Raw genomic sequence first — 17,259 nt, 5'->3', positions numbered from 1 at the left:
GCTATTAACAAACATAGCATTGATGAGCCCAACAAATTAAGTTTGAATGGTCAAGATATACAATTAATCTGTTGGCTCATGTTTTAATAATATTATTAGGTATTCGACACTTGAGAGATTGATGAGATTTTTCTAACTGCTTAAAAAAAAAATTAAATCAGTATAATTTTACAAATTAACTGAATTAATAGATTCTCAATAAATAAATAAATAAATATATATATATATATATATATTTGTCTTTTAATTTTGCAAATATCATTTGCTGAATTAAATGTATCTTACCACGATTTTCAATGGATACCATAAAATAAATTAAAAATATTGATCAACAATGTACTAAAATAATTAGGGTGAAAGTACTATAAATTCACCTTTTTATGTAAATGAGCTTATCATTAAATTGATTAATGTTTAATTTGCCCTTTAAATTTGAAGATGAATTACAGTTTGCTCAAAAATCTATTTCTTTATATAATTACCATTATCCCAATTTTACATCAAATGATCAATAGTCCAATTTTCATCAAAAATAAAATGAAACAATAACTTTATATATTTTTAACTAATAAAATTTATTAGCTAAGATTATTAAATGTTTTTTGGATTTTTTTATATTTTTGTTTTAAACTAAACATTTTTTATTAATTAAAAATATTAAGCTATTTTAATAAAGGTTAGGTTTTTTATCATTTGGTGCAAAGTAGGGGTAATAGTTAGTATATAAAAAGTTAGATTTTTTTTTTTAAACAAAGAAAACAACAAAAAAAACTATCTTACAAAACTAATATCACAAGCGTCAGTCCAAAAAATTAAAATCTAAAAAAGCACGGCATGAATCCCAAACAACTAAAGAGGAAGGGATAGAAGGCTTCAATATAGTCGACTGATCAGTTGCATAATTTGTTTGTCAAAAAACATGATGAAGAAAATACTCCCAATCACGAGTCAATAAACTCTTAATGTCCATGACGAGAACCACAAACGGATGAGAAGACACAAAATTCGAATGTACTAATCGTACCGCCTCTAAATAATCAAACTCCACGATTATCTTTTGAAAGCCACGATCCCAAGCAAAAACAAGACCAATCCTAATAGTAGTCAATTCACCCACCAAAATCATAGAATGATCAATATTAATAAGAAAACCACCGGGCCATTTTCCCTTGAAATTCCGAAACAAACCACCTTATTAAAAAAATCAAGATTAGTAAAACTGCTACCATCACAATTTAACTTTACCCAACCCTTTTGAGGAGCAATCCATGCAACAATAATCTGTCTGCGAATACTAACAGAAGAAGTAACAAAAAATTTAACAATATCCATAAACAAGAGATTCATTTTAAAAAATAAATAAATTTCTCACCTTCAAGCACACCAGATAGAAGTTAGAAGCAACTGATGCCAAGAAACACTAAAAGGACCCGGTACATAGCAAGACAAATTAAGCCACAGCCACATATTCAAATGGGCCAAACCAAAAAAATTAGACGGGGATTCCCATTGTTGCCACCATTCCCAAAAGAATTTGTAGAACTAAATTAGGGGATTATTGTAAGATAACAACTATTGAAATGCTAAAATAAAAGTATTTACTATGGTAATAACAATAATTGCTTCAGCAATAACGCGATCCAAAAAGAACCACTGTTATTTAGGTTAGAAAGTCAATGCAATGAAAAGTCAAAGATTATACATGATGCTAAATCAAAAAGAAGCCATTCTTGGACCATCTAAATTATTCCTATATCTCAAATTCTTTCGTGCATCAATAATATTTACTTCTTTCTTTATTCATTTCTTAATATTTTATTTTGGGTGACTTGTTGACCCATGTATTCCTTATATTATTATATATAGAAAAGAATTTCCATTTTTAAAATTTTAAAATATAATTTTCAAATATATGAATTATGTGTAATATTTATTTTTTTTTAGGAAAATGTGTAATATTTATTCTTCTTTTTTTAAAACTAAATTGAATAAAAATGTAAATTGACGTAAAATTATTGTTAATGATATTATATGTACATATTATTCAATCTTGTATCACTCATGGTTGAACATCTCATGGTTGAAAAGCCTCTGCATATACATATTAAATTAATACATAAATTTTACCTTATACTTTTCTTTTAAAAAAAATTATATCACCTTAAATTTTGCGAAAATGTTTATTATATTACTAAACTTAGGAAATTTTAGCAGCATTATATAAGTTTTTATAGTAACAATGACGATCTTTATAATTTTTTATTTTTATATGTAAATAGTGAGTTGGTGTGTGGTTAGTATAATTTTTAGAATAATAAATTTTTCATACTTTTAATTATTCATAAAGTATTTAATCAATTTAATTTTATAAGTTAAAACATTTACTAGAATGATTTTGAAACAATTTTTATAAATAGAAATATATAGATTTTTTTAATTTTATAAGATTTTTTTGCGAAAAGTATAAATGTAGATTTATTCATTTAGCCAAATATATATAGATACACAGGGCCAAGCAAAATTTGATTAAAATTAAATCAAATCAATTTTGTTTGACTTTTCAATTCCATTAATCAATTCTATTTTAATCATGGTTTTGAGAACTGAATTGGACCGACTGGTCCAACTGATTTAATCGCAAATCTGATTACAATCTGGTCCGAATTAAATACATAAACAAAGAGTTAAAAAGAGGATAAAAACCTAAAAGAACCGGTAAAAACCGTGAATTTGCACCTGTCACTGAGTACAGTTCGATTCAGAATAAAAAGTATCACAAACAAAACCAATCTTTGAAGACAGCAACGTACTGATTTCTTCAAGTAAATATTACACATAATTCATATATTTGACGAGGCACCCATCTCCACACTGAAATGGTTAAAAATTAATCTATTTCATGGACGAATTTTTTTATTTTAGAAATTTAATCTATTTCACCGACCGAACATCTTCTTACTTGCCCACTACTATCAAGCTAGAGAATAGGTTACCGAATTCTTTATTTAAAAAGGTAGATTACATTCTCATAGCTATCGTCGTTTTGTTTCTTTTCATTTGGATGTTAACGGGCTGACTCGACATTAACTAAGGGAAAAAAAAAAAAATCACCCATTAAGAATGTTTATAAAAAATAAATTAATAAAATAAAGATATTTATTAATTTTAGAATTTGTATCATGTCTGAAAAATTATTTGGTATTTATAAATTATTTTTTAAAAAATTATTTAGCATTTTTCATACTTTTAACTATATATAAAAATTCAAAATAATAATAATAATAATGTAGTCTTCCTCTCTCTATGCATGTACCTTTGCTTCATGCAATATCTCACCTAATGGTGTAAATCCACGTTTCTTCTTTATTTCTTTTTCTACCCAGATCTTTGATTGTCCCTGTTGCTACGTTCTATTTGTGTCTCCATCCATCTTCATGGAAAACGATTTCGAGAATTTAATTTTATCATATGATGGAGATGATTGTATCAAAATTTCTGGGTCTTTTTCGCAGGAACCTATTTCATACAAATTCTGTTTGGTAGGTATTTTTATGACATATAGTAGAATTAATTTTGTGGCAATGAGAAATACTCTAGCAGATATATGGCATCCTTTAGGAGGGATAGACATAAGTGAGATTGGTGGGAAGAGATATCTTTTTAGATTTTTCAATGGAATTGATAGGCAGAGAGTATCGGAGGGATCCCCATGGCTATTTAACAATCATCTGCTGGTTTGGAAGGAGATCAATAAGGGAGATAATCCTTTGCTTGTACCATTAACGCACTCTCCTATTTGGGTCCAAGTTCATGACCTAAAACATGGGTTTATGTCCCAAGAAATGGCAAAGCAGTTAGGGGATTTTATAGGGACCTTCATCGAATACGACCCAAAAGTATGTGTTGATTCCGATAATGAAAAGTTTATGAGAATGAAGGTTGTGTTGGACATTCGAAAGCCATTGAAGAGAAGGAAAAGACTGGTTGATGATAACAACTTGATGTTTTATGTTTGGTTTCAGATATAAAAAGGTGAAAACATTTTGTTATCTTTGTGGAATCATTAGACACATAGATAATTTTTGTGAACTGAGATTGAAGAAGAGACCGGATGCACTAATTATGGCCTGGGATGAGAGTTTGAGGGCCAAACCTCGCCGGACATCACAGCCGGTAAGCAGCTGGATACGGAATATGGAAGGAGGATTTTTTTGCGCAAATCGAGGAAATTTGAATGAAGAAAATCTGGATAGGGATCAAATTATATCACGTGACTATAGGACTCATCTTATTTCTGGTCAACTACATTCGGATAAGGGCAATTCACTAGGAAAGGTGGACTGTGATTTAGAGGGTGATGAAGTTGGGCCAGATACATCTCAGCCCATTGACTTAAATGAAGACATGCCTATGCAAAAGCCTAAGGAAATTAAGAAACGGCAACGTACCTTCAAACAAACAGTAGATGGTGTTTCTTTACACAATCAGGATTTGTCATCAAGCTCAAACCCAGTTCAAAATATGGCTGGTATTCAGGAAGCGGCTGATCCTGCGTTGCAGGATAGCCGAAGGCAATGAGTCTCTTGAGTTGGAATTGCCGGGGCTTGGGCAATCCCGGCGCAATAAGGGCACTAAAGGATATCATCGGTACTTATAGGCCTAAGGTGATTTTCCTTATGGAAACTTTAGTGCAACGTCACCGAATGGAGAGTATGAATTGTTCTTTGGGGTTTGATAACTGTTTTACGGTTGATTGTGTGGGTAGGAGTGGAGGTCTTTGTCTACTTTGGATGAATGATTTTGAAATAAATTTGACTAGTTTTTCTAGCAATTTTATTAATGCTTCGGTTAAAATTCAAGAAAAAGAGTGGAGGATGATTGGCGTTTATGGCTTTCCGGAAGGCTCAAGGCGACAAGCTTCATAAACTTGCTTCATAGTTTAGCTAGCATTGATGACAAACCGTGGTTGTGTTTGGGAGATTTCAATGCCATTTTGACGACAGATGATAAATTGGGAGGAGCAGCTGTCCAACGTCATTTGCTGAACGGTTTTTCTGATGCAATTTCAGACTGCGAATTAGTGGATATTCCTTGGGAAGGTTTTTGGTTTACATGGGAGAAGAAGAGAGATGGGGTTGTGTATTGCAGGGAGAAGCTTGATAGAGTAATGGCAAATATGGGGTGGTCTTCTATGTATGTGAATGCTTTAACTAAAATTATTGCAGCTCCTGTTTCTGACCATGCCCCATTATTTATTCAACTAAATTATAGACAGGTGGACAATACTTATAGAAGGTTTCAATTTGATAATAGTTGGTTGGGGGAGAGGGAATTGGATCAACTTGTCAAAGATGTTTGGTGTAATAATGATAGTGGGCCATTGTTACATAAAAGAGATGTTTGTGTTAAGGAAATGGAAAGGTGGGGTCGACAATTTAATAAAAAATTTTGGAAGCAAAAAAGGATATTAAAGCAACGTATAGAAGAGGCAAGAGATGGGTTTCATGATGTCAATGTTCAAAGACTAAAAAATGAATGGAATACTATTATATTCAAAGAAGAGTGCCGAATGAGACAAATAGGGAAACAGAGATGGCTTTCTTGTGGGGACCAAAACTCCAAATATTTCCATGCTTCAATAAAGACTAGAAAAAGGAGAGCTAAAATTATGAAGTTGGAAAATGAGGATGGCGAGATAGTTACAGATAATGACAGTTTGGAACAACTTACATTGAATTATTTTTCTACTGTTTATAGTGCAGAAGAATCAGTTTGCATTGAAATTTTTAATCTTGTTCAACCAAAGGTGACAGCTATCCAGAACAATATTCTTACGCCTCCATTTACGTTGGATGAGATCAGAGAAGCTGCATTTGATATGCAACCTGACAAATCACCTGGACCGGATGGCCTAAATCCGGCGTTCTTTCAAAAATTTTGGCATGTGATTGGAGATGATATTTGGAGGGACTGCAAACAATGGCTTGACACAGGTACCTTCCCAAAAACTTTGACAGATACCCATATTGTGTTGCTTCCTAAATGTGATAATCCTTTGTCGTTAAAAGAGTATAGACCTATTTCGCTTTGTAATGTTTTGTATAAAATTGTAGCAAAATCTTTAGCGAATCGGTTGAAAAAAAATTCTTCCTTTAATTATTGATGAATGTCAATCTGCTTTTGTTCCTGGGAGGTTAATTTCTAATAATGTGGCGGTGGCTTTTGAATTAATTCATAACATTAAAAGTAGGAAGAATCAAGGAGGTGCTTATGCTTTAAAAATTGATATTTCGAAAGCATACGACATGGTCAATTGGGAGTTTTTGAGGGGTATGATGCTGAGAATGGGTTTTTGTGAGAAGTGGGTGAAGTGGATGATGTTATGTGTAACTGATGTGAAGTACTCTGTGTTATTGAATGGTAAGGAGGTGGGCCCTATTCGTCCTGGTAGAGGTTTGAGACAGGGTGATCCTTTGTCGCCTTACTTGTTTTTATTCTGTGCGGAGGGTTTGTCTTTATTATTTCAGGATGCTAAAAGGAGAGGTAGATTGCAAGGTGTGAAGGAGGGAAGGAATTGTCCAAGCATTACACACTTGCTATTTGCGGATGATTCTTTTTTCTTTTTCGAGGGTTCTTTACAGGAAGCAGAGGAGGTCAATGATATTTTGAAGAAATATGAGAGAGCATCGGGTCAGGCCATTAATTTGAACAAATTGGGTATCTTTTTCAGCCCGAATATGAGTAGAGAGTTGATGACTAATATCTCTACTATTTTGAATGTTGCTGGTTCAATTGGTGGGGGTACTTATCTTGGTCTTCCATCTCTCATTGGCAAATCGAAAAAACAGGTGTTTGGCTTCCTTCAGGACAGACTTGAAAAAAGGATTGGCACTTGGTCTAATAGATTCCTCTCTAGAGTCGGAAAGGAGGTATTAATTAAGTCGATTGCGCAAGCTATTCCTACTTACTGTATGAGTATGTTTAAAATACCTCTTTCTACATGTGAAGTGATGCAAAAAAGGATGAACAAGTATTCATGGGGGGAGAAGGAAGGAGGGCGTAGAGGGATTCATTGATTAGCATGGGAGAGGATGTGTTGTAGCAAAAGGGAAGGTGGTATGGGTTTCAGGGATCTTCATTGTTTTAATATGGCCATGATAGCGAAGCAAGGGTGGTGCCTTATGACGGAGCCCGATACTCTTTTTTTTAACTTTTCAAAGCTAAATATTTCCATAATAGGGATTTTTTGGATGCTCCTCTTGGTAGGCGTCCTAGTTATGTGTGGAGGAGTATTCATGCTGCTATTGGGGTATTAAAACAGGGGGTACAGTGGAGAGTAGGGAATGGGGAAACTATCGGTGTATTATCACATCCGTGGATGCCTCTGGATCATAGTTTTTGGGTGGAGGATAGTAGGGACTTTGTTGATCCTAATATGAAAGTGAGGGAGCTTTTTGTGGAGGGGGAAGGGAGATGGGATGTGGTGAAGGTGATGACTCTTTTTAGCTTGAGAGAGTTTAGAGCTATATTAGGGATTCCTATTAGTATTAACGCTAATAGTGACCAAATTATGTGGCATTGGGATAAAAAAGGCATTTATAGCGTTAGGTCAGGATACTACGTGGCAAGGAGGTTGTTGAGGGGGAGGGTGCATGAGGTAGAAGGTGGATGGTGGGGTAAGATGTGGGGTTTAGATGCTTCCCCTAAAGACAAAGATTTTATGTGGAGGGCTCTAAGGAATGTGTTGCCTATGAAGGAGAGATTGAGAAGGAGAGGGGTGGAGGTTGATATTGGGTGTCCTTGGTGTGGGGAGGAAGAGGATATTAATCATGCAATAGTGTTATGTAGTAAGGCTAAGGGAGTTTGGAGGCAAGGGGGGTATGAAGTAGGTGATATAAATATTTCTTTTACTAACTTCTTTTTACAGGTACTTGTTAATGGTGATAAACTAAAATCCCAAAAGTTTTTGGTGTATGATAGATATATTTGGATGGCAAGAAATAATGCTCTTTGGAACAATATAAGAGACACGTGCTACACTACATTCTTGAAGGCAAAATAATACATGACTAGTTGGGAACATACAAAGTTGGCACAAAGGAGCATGGCTAGTGCATCTTCAAATACGAGTCGGCAGAGGCTTGCAATATTTCCACCCGGACGTCTTAACAACAGTGGAGACCAATCATGGCAAGCTTTTGTGGATGGTTCTATTTTTGAGCAAGAAGGCATGCAAGGATTTGGAGCGGTGATGGAGACAGAGGAAGGCATTTTTATTCGAGCAGTTTCAGGCCACTTTACAAGTGGTACGGACCCTTTTATTGCGGAGGCTCTAGCTCTTTGTAGTTTTTTATTATTTCTCAAGCAAAATGATGTTAAGCGTGGAGGTACTATTTTCATGGACTCGCAGGTTTTATTTTTTGTTTTGAGCTCCTCTATTTTATTCAGATCGGATGTGGGGAGTATTATTTTTTATTGTAAGAACTTATTTTTAGAACTCCCTTTGGTTTCGTGTAGATGGATTCGTAGGCAAGCGAACTTAAAAGGCTCATACCCTAGCCCGAGCTTCTATTCGCTTTGCACATCTACGTATCTGGAATTATATTCCTCATTGTTTGTCCGAGATTTATGATAATGAATGAAAGGCTATGAGTTTTACTCTTTCAAAACTATATATAAAAATTCGATTGATTGTATTGAATGCGGTCGAACCTTTCGGTTCAATGAACCTTCTATTTTTATCAGTTCGTTGACCAATCATGTTTTTAGAGTGCAAATTTCAATGTTTGATTCGATTTTATAAAATAAATTACTTTTGTCCTGAAATAAATAGATCCAAATTGAATCAACGATTTCAAATTAAATTTCATAGTGGTACGTTTAAGATAAAATTGAAAATTCAACTTTTGATTTTTGCAGTTGGATGTTGTTCAAAATCTAACCAGCCGATTGCATTAGTCCAATCAGACATATGGACAGAAATAAATATCATAAATGCACATATGACTTTATCATAAATTTAAATGGCCTAAGGCATTAAATTCAGAACTTCCCGGACCAGATGGCTCCCACCGGACCCATACGTCTACTTCCATTGTTAGTCTCTCCCTACCTAGCCAACCCTTTTGCTTTTTACTTTGTTCTTTTTGATCCTCATATTTGCAAATGTTAAAAGCAAAAGGATCCTTTTCATACTTGTGATCCTTGTAACTTCTAAATTCATCAAATTTTTTTTTATAAAAATTCACAAAAATTTCAAGTGATGACTGCTTTATACAGACATCGAATCTACAGATGTCCTAACTATCCTTACAATATATAAGATTTCACTCATATGGATATGTCATTTCTTAAAATCTCTGTTTTGGTTGATTTTACTTGATATTTTTCGAGTAGTTATATTTTTCAATTTAATTGTAATCACGTCTTAATTTACTTTTAGATTACAATTGTACCGTAAAACTTAAAAAAAAAAAAGAGAGTTGATTTATCGCCCATTTAGTTCAGTTATTTTAGACAACTGTTGCGGGTAACTGACAGCATATGAATGAACAAGTGAGTGTTTGATATAAAGCACCTGGGAGTTCTTTTTCACTTTTGCAGACTTATATGTCTTATCCAAAAAGTCAAAAACTGATTTGCAGTTTATTAGCTAAGATTGCTCAAAACTCAGATATTAATCTTCTTGAAAAAACAGTTGTGATTATTATTTTGATAACACACTAATTACAAGGCTGCACACGACTTATAATTGTGTTTCTAAAATCAATCACATAAAATAAAATAAAAACTTCAAATACTCAGTAAATTTTTCTAATGATCAATAAAATGAAAAGTAAAAAAAATCTGTAGTTTAATAAAAAAAGAAAGAACACAGTCGATGGTCAATGGAACAGTATGAAAAAGAAATAAAAGTAGAAAAAAATTTCTCACAATATGAGAAAATTTATACACTACAATCTTCTTTAGAGAAGAAAAATGCAACACTCTTTAAACACGGTAGTGTTCTCTTTTTTTTTTTTGTCTTTTTGCGCTAAATGTTATAACATCATGGGTTGACTCCATATTCTTCCATCAAAGACGATGCCTGTCAGAATACATGCAATACCAAAATTATTAAGAAGTTCAAATGTACTGAACCTATAAATTATAAAGACATGGGCCTAAAAAGAAAGAAAGAGAACAGAGGTTGTCTTTCTAACATTTTTTGGCTCGCCACTGCTGTCATCACTGCTCCAAGTCATTAATTAGATTCAAATGGCAGTCAGAACAGCTGAACTTCTACGTGCGTTGAGCTATGAGATGATAAAATTAAGTTGAATTCCTAATTGATTGTTTTCCTTATATTTCATATTAGACTCTTTCAATTCTTCTCACCTCCAAGTTATAGTGAAAGTAATGAATTTAATTTGGTTGCTACAGTATGATGCCTGAGAATACAAAGGCATGACAATGACTAAAATGGCTTTTGAATAATTTTTATAGCTACCAACTTTTAGGGAAAACATTAGAAAGAGAACCACGTATGAAAAAAATCATATTAAAAACGTAATGGGCAGAGAAGGTGTTGTGTTTAATAGGCAGTATCATATTAAAAACGTAATAAAAACTGCATCTACAATCCCAAGCATGCAACTATAAATACTAATACCAAGTTTAAAACAACTCCGTAATTTAAAAGTAGTTGGATTAGATAATTAGATTAGATTTCAAAAAAGTTATCAATTATCTATAAATTGAAAAAATAATTAAGTTAGCCAATCAAAATACAGAAAAACAAAAAAAAATTAAAATTTATTAAAAAATAAATAAAATGCTGAACAAAGAGAACGATTTGAAGCTTCTCTCGATTTCAGCTTTCATATAAATACATAGATATATATACTTTCAATATAAAAAAAAAAAAAAAAATGGTCTCAATCAATCTGTGAAGGGAAAGGCATCAGCATGGGTCATTGCACTTGGAAGTTGGAACAGGATGAGTTGCGCTTAACAGGCCATTGTAATTGGACCACTCCACTTTCCAGTTTTTTAAAACTGGACCATTTTGGATTGGATAAGGACTAATTGGTTATGGGTCAGCTCCTTCAGCCCACGTTTTATTCTGAAATTCTGAAATTTGAATGATCATGAAAATTAAATATCTCCTACATTTATTATATATATTTTTTTGTTTGTTTTGGTTGTTAGAAAACAGAAAAGATATAATTTATGTAATTAATAAATTAATTTCACAACCTTCAACGACAGAAATCTCACCTTAATTTTATTTTTTTATTAATGATATAATTTAAACTTTATGAGTTTAATAATTTATAAAGTTTAATTTTTTATGGAATTTTGTAATATAAATTTACTTTTTATCAATACAAACAACCAGTAAACGCATTTCTTAAGCGATTTTATAAAAACTTCCAATTCTTCATCCGGAAGGATTGTTCGAGTAGAGGTAACATATATATATATATATATATATATATATATATATATATATATATATATATATATATATATATATATATATATATATATATATATATATTTATAAAATGACGATGCCAGCAAAAGTAAAACGAAAGCAGAGAGCTACAGTCAAAACGACACGTCAAGGCGGAAAAAGAAGGTGCCACCGCCCACCGGCTAAAAAAGGTTAGCACGCACGCTTTTTATAACATCTGCTTTTTATCTGAAAGGTAGAGTAAACAATCACGAAAGGCTCTGTACCCAATTTTACAATCTAATTATAAACAAAAATTTAGCTGGCGTATCGTATTATATAAAATGAAAATGAACATCACTGTTTATATTTAGTTTATAAAGACAGTTTTGCCCCACGAGAATAAGTTGAATACTTTCACTGAGCTAATAGGTTGAATACACACGTGCCACAAAATCCAACCATTTGATTAGAGTATTTTTTATCAAACTTTAGCTCACCAACCACTGTAGATGTGTTATGAATTCATGATCTTTTCCTATTTTTGTTATAAATAATACTTCTACACGTGTGAGCTTTATTATGGTTTTATTTTAAAATTTTGGCTCTTAACTACACACACCTTGACTTTGTTTTAATTATATTATGTCATAAAAATATCAAATCTTTAACAGTAACTGTTTATATTTTAATTTAATTTAGATGATATGTTTTTAATGGTCCAAAAACATCTTAAATTTTCATTATATAATACAATGTATCAGAGTTATTGTTTTAAGAATGATAATTTTGCCTATAAGGAAGTAAACAAGTGTGGTTTGACTCAAATTACATAGACGCCTTAAAATGTTTAATACAGCGTGTGTGTTAGATATTGGCATCTCTCATATACTCTCGACCCATATTGAAGACTTTAAAAAATGTGTCACGTTATTTTTTTTTATAATAATTTTAACATTTTTAGAATACCTTGAAGACATTTTATGAACACTTTAGAGATACCTTTTAAAAATTCTATAAGACTTTTAGATGAATTAATAAAAATTTTAAATTGTTGTCTTAAATATGAATGATAATTATTAAGACCAAAAATATAAAATTAAAATATACATAAAAACTTCGCTCGGTATAAATGAACTCAAAATTTTTTATATTAGAATAAATTCAAAAATTGAAAAAATTCATTTATTTTTATTACTAAAACAGTATTTGCATAATTTTAGAAGACTAGGTTAAGTTCGGCAAATACTTTTTAAGTAATTTTTAGTGTTTTGACCAGTTAAAAATAGCTAATTTTGCCAAACAGACCCTAAGAGATAAATACTTTTGTGGGTTGTTTAAATTTGTGGAGTTTATTTGCAAATTTCTCATTTTTTTTAATAGAATTTCATTTAGTTATATTCAAATTTATTAAATTGAATTATTCATTTTTTCCATACCAAATATAAAAATTTAGATTTGTAAATGAATTCTACAAAATTTGGTGGCATAATTTATTTCAAATAAGAAGAAAGAAATGAAAAATTCTATCTTATAATTTACAAATTGTAATGTACTACATATCTATTATTATCAAATTTAAGAGCTAATTCTTAATGTTGTTCGAAATTAGTATAATTTACAAGGCTTTTATATATAAAAAAATGTTGATAATATTATGTTGAATGAACAAATATATGTAATGTTGTCATAGATTAATTTAATATTCATTTAAAGGTGTCAAAATTTTTTATTGTCAATTTTATCTCTAAATAAGTCCGATGCTATAATGTTCAATTCTAATGTTAATTTTAAAATTTTAAATAATGACGTTGAAATAATAAATTAATATTTTTTATTTTACGTTTATGTTTTATTATAAATGATTGTTTTACTTATTTGAATTAATAATAATTTATATTTATTTAATATAGTGTGCCCTAAAGTTGTTGTTCTTTTTTTTTTTTCAAAATTACCATGTCTCGTGGCGAGCTGTGTCGTGTCCCACGTCTCATATCGATATCTTTGCAACTCGGTGTTTGACACATAGTTTGCATATTTATTTTTATTTTTGAAACTATAATATAAAAAGTCCTAAAAATAAAAGTTGACAATATTTCAAATTGAAATGGACCAAACTAAAAATTGAAGGTTTCATAAATCTTTTTGAAAAGTTAAAGTTTTTTGTAAGAAATATAGAAGTGAATTAATTTTCTATTTTATTCTAATTTTTTCATTTTTTTAGTTTAGAATTTTTTTTAGAATTGAATTTCAATTACGTAATTAGCTGAATCTATTTAGACTTAATTTTAATTTAAACTAGACGGGTGACCAGCCTAAATTTTTTAAAAGCACACAAAGTTATATCCTAATGGTAAATGTATTTACGACATGACGGTGTATCTAAGTTGAATCCCCTCTCCAAAATACTAAAAAAAAAGCTTAATCTTTTACAAAATAAAATAAAGAAAAAGCTCTAAGACATTAAAAATAAACAACCATCTAACATATAAAACTATAAATGCAAATTGTGTCATAATTTTCTAATTAAAGAATTTCCAGTAAACAAAAATCGAAATCTCATTGAATTCAATTTTGGAGGTTGATGGAGAAAAAGCTAAAATGGATAAAAACTCCAAATAATAGCAATGAAAACTCAAAACAGAACAGCAATGGTCTTAATAACATATGCCCAACTAACATTCCAATCCCAAATAAAATCTCTCTCTCTCTCCCTCTCTCTTACTTCACGATAAATCCGCTATACATAAACAAAACAGAACAACCCACCATTCAAACACTTCACTCCACCTCCTCCACGTGTCATCATCTTATTGGACTTTCCTTTTCCTTCTTTAGAAGGAAATATCCCACAAAGTAACATGACCGGTAGCTTTAAGCCAACCCCAATCCTCTTTGGAAAATACGTATTTATACATGTGAATACGAGCACGTTTATACGTATCCATACACGCATCCCATTATAAGAACTCCACTATATGTATATCTATACCGTATAAAGTAATACGTATTATATACTCTGTGCGTGTATATATATACTTTGGTTTCTCATTGATTTCTTACCTTACCAAAGAAGAAATATGGCTATCCGGTTCTCTTTCTTTTCTATTTTCTCTCTCCTCATTGTCTCTGCCGTGATTGCGGAGACGTTGACCTCATCGGAAACGGTGGAGGATCCTTTGATTAGGCAGGTGGTTGACGATGGCCGCGGTGAGGCTCATGTGCTGAGCGCAGAGCACCACTTTTCGCTCTTCAAGAAGAAGTTTGGGAAATCCTATGCTTCTCAGGAGGAACATAACTATAGGTTCAAGGTGTTTCAGGCTAATCTGAGACGGGCTGCGCGTCATCAGAAGCTAGACCCTTCGGCGAGCCACGGCGTCACTCAGTTTTCTGATTTGACTCCGGCTGAGTTTAAGAAGCAGTTTTTGGGGTTGAGATCGCTCAGATTGCCTAAGGACGCACATCAGGCACCAATTTTGCCTACTAATGACTTGCCCGAAGATTTTGACTGGAGAGAGAAAGGAGCTGTTACTAACGTCAAAAATCAGGTATTCTGAGAATTTATTTTTAAATTTTTCTTGGTATACCTTCATGTCAGGGTTATTGACGATAATGATTTGTGACTGGGGATTTAGGGTTCGTGTGGTTCGTGTTGGAGTTTCAGCACAACCGGAGCCTTGGAAGGTGCTCACTTCCTTTCTACCGGTGAGCTTGTTAGCCTTAGCGAGCAACAGCTTGTGGATTGTGACCATGAGGTTTGTCTCTTTACACGTTTTATTTCTTGATTCATCAAGAAGTTCTTGTCTATATATTTATAAATTTGTGAATTGTGATTGATTATTTTCTCATGTCTGATTGTATTACAACTGCACGGTTTTATATGGTTATTTAGTTATTTCCTGGAATGCCCTTACTGTTTGGTGATAATTCATTGTTAAACAAAATGTTTCTGGATGGAAGAGAATTAAATCTAGTTCCCTTATTGTTGAACATATTGCAATTTTTCTTTATAAACAAGTGAGTCAGGTTGTAAGTTGAATGCTAATTCATTGATATACCTGTGCAAGGTTTCCATATGAATTGAATACTCTCTTTTAATGTTGAAACTTGAATCATAAATGTTGGGTAATTTGTTTTGAAATTATGTGGATGAAACTAGAAACATGTTTCAGTTATTCATTTCCATTGATTGGTAAAATGACTCCTTAAATTTGGTGGGTCCTTTCATTGGTTTGTCTAACTTCAGTAAACTTGTGCTTATCTGCAGTGTGATCCAGAAGAGGCAGGTTCATGTGACTCTGGTTGCAATGGTGGGTTGATGAATAGTGCCTTTGAGTACACTCTCAAAGCTGGTGGCCTTATGCGCGAGGAAGACTATCCTTACACTGGTACTGATCGTGGCGCTTGCAAATTTGATAAGACCAAGGTTGCAGCTACAGTGGCCAACTTCAGCGTTATATCCCTTGATGAAGATCAAATTGCTGCAAATCTTGTGAAAAATGGTCCTCTTGCAGGTAAAATTGCCTGAATCTTCAATTGCGTGACTAATTTTAATTGCTCTTTTGTTATGGTGCGTCTAACTTCAGTTTTTTTTTGGTTTAATCCAGTTGCTATCAACGCTGTGTACATGCAAACATATATTGGAGGAGTCTCATGTCCTTATATTTGCTCAAAGAGGCTTGATCATGGAGTGTTGTTGGTTGGATATGGTTCGGCTGGCTATGCTCCTATCCGATTGAAGGAGAAGCCATACTGGATTATCAAGAACTCCTGGGGAGAAACTTGGGGAGAGAGCGGATATTACAAAATCTGCAGGGGTCGCAATGTTTGTGGAGTAGACTCCATGGTGTCAACTGTTGCTGCAGTTCAAACCTCCTCACAGTAGGCTGGTGCATCCAGCGATGTTATGTATGCTGGATCTTCTGTATATAAGTATGTTATAATATTATGTCAGCTTTGATAATTCGAACTGTTTATCTGTCATATGTCCACCCAAAGCATTGGATTGGAATTTCCTGGAAATTCCTCTTCTTGGGGTTGTCAGAACAACCGACTGTTGGATTGTCAGATTGAAATTGCTTGGAAATTTCCTATAATCTGGTTAGTCAGTACAACTGAATTTATCTTAGTTGTCTTATCTTATGGCTTTATCTGATATATGCGGTTATGGGAGATGCTGAAAATGAATAGATAAGAATAGTATAAAATGAAAACACATACATTATCCATGATATCATAATCTTTGTCTGTACATCCTAGTTTTGGCAGCTTAGCAGCTCCATTGAGTTTTGTATTTTTCTTTTTTGTTGTTCTGAACCAAACTGGTATAGCCTTCACATTATCGTTATTTTTTATTGTGATTGATTGTAGACATTTAGCGCCTTTAGACCTCAATGATTACTCTGTTCACACCAAATGATCCTCTGACCATAATCAGAGGAGATCCCTTTGCTTTAAACCAAACCTAGCCAAAATATTCGTACGCTTACTAGCTTCATAAACAGTACGCTTAAAAAGAACCATCCAATTTTGTTGTATCATTCTATGACATCCCTTGCACCAGGCTAATCGCAATCCATACCAAATAGCTCATAACTCAGCAAACGAGAGCAAAAACCGGATTAATCCCGAACCAGACCACCTGCAGCACTAATCTGTCTATCCAAAACTACTGAACCATCAACATTAAACTTTACCCACTCTTTATCTGGACAAGACCATCTAGTTTGTTGCCTAGGACAAGCAGGAGAAGAAATATTAAGTTACGTTGTGCCAAGCTATTTGCAGCCAAAATCGCATTCTTACCCTATCGAATTATCTCT

At 32.6% G+C, this 17,259-nt stretch overlaps 2 protein-coding genes across 2 annotated transcripts; both read left to right on the top strand.

Annotated features, from left to right (window-relative positions):
- Nucleotides 1–3,581: 3,581 nt before the first annotated feature.
- Nucleotides 3,582–8,062, top strand: LOC119370055 (uncharacterized). The gene is made up of 6 exons (XM_089722494.1): nucleotides 3,582–3,922; nucleotides 4,023–4,571; nucleotides 4,861–6,099; nucleotides 6,194–6,929; nucleotides 7,322–7,885; nucleotides 7,928–8,062. The coding sequence occupies exons 1-6, from the start codon at nucleotides 3,582–3,584 to the stop codon at nucleotides 8,060–8,062; spliced, it is 3,564 nt and encodes a 1,187-aa protein (XP_089578620.1).
- A 6,373-nt stretch (nucleotides 8,063–14,435) lies between these two features.
- LOC105630111 (Papain family cysteine protease) lies at nucleotides 14,436–16,574 on the top strand. The gene is made up of 4 exons (XM_012211812.2): nucleotides 14,436–14,985; nucleotides 15,073–15,192; nucleotides 15,705–15,951; nucleotides 16,045–16,574. Exons 1-4 carry the CDS (start codon nucleotides 14,518–14,520, stop codon nucleotides 16,320–16,322), a joined length of 1,113 nt encoding a protein of 370 aa, XP_012067202.1. The 5' UTR covers nucleotides 14,436–14,517; the 3' UTR covers nucleotides 16,323–16,574.
- The last annotated feature ends 685 nt before the right edge of the window (nucleotides 16,575–17,259 follow it).

The sequence above is a fragment of the Jatropha curcas genome, chromosome 1, assembly GCF_041381405.1.
Source record: "Jatropha curcas cultivar XTBG-Jc1 chromosome 1, XTBG_Jcur_1.0, whole genome shotgun sequence".
Classification (NCBI taxonomy): Eukaryota; Viridiplantae; Streptophyta; class Magnoliopsida; order Malpighiales; family Euphorbiaceae; genus Jatropha; species Jatropha curcas.
Note: the sequence above shows the minus strand (reverse complement) of the source record. Positions and strands in the feature narration are given on the sequence as shown.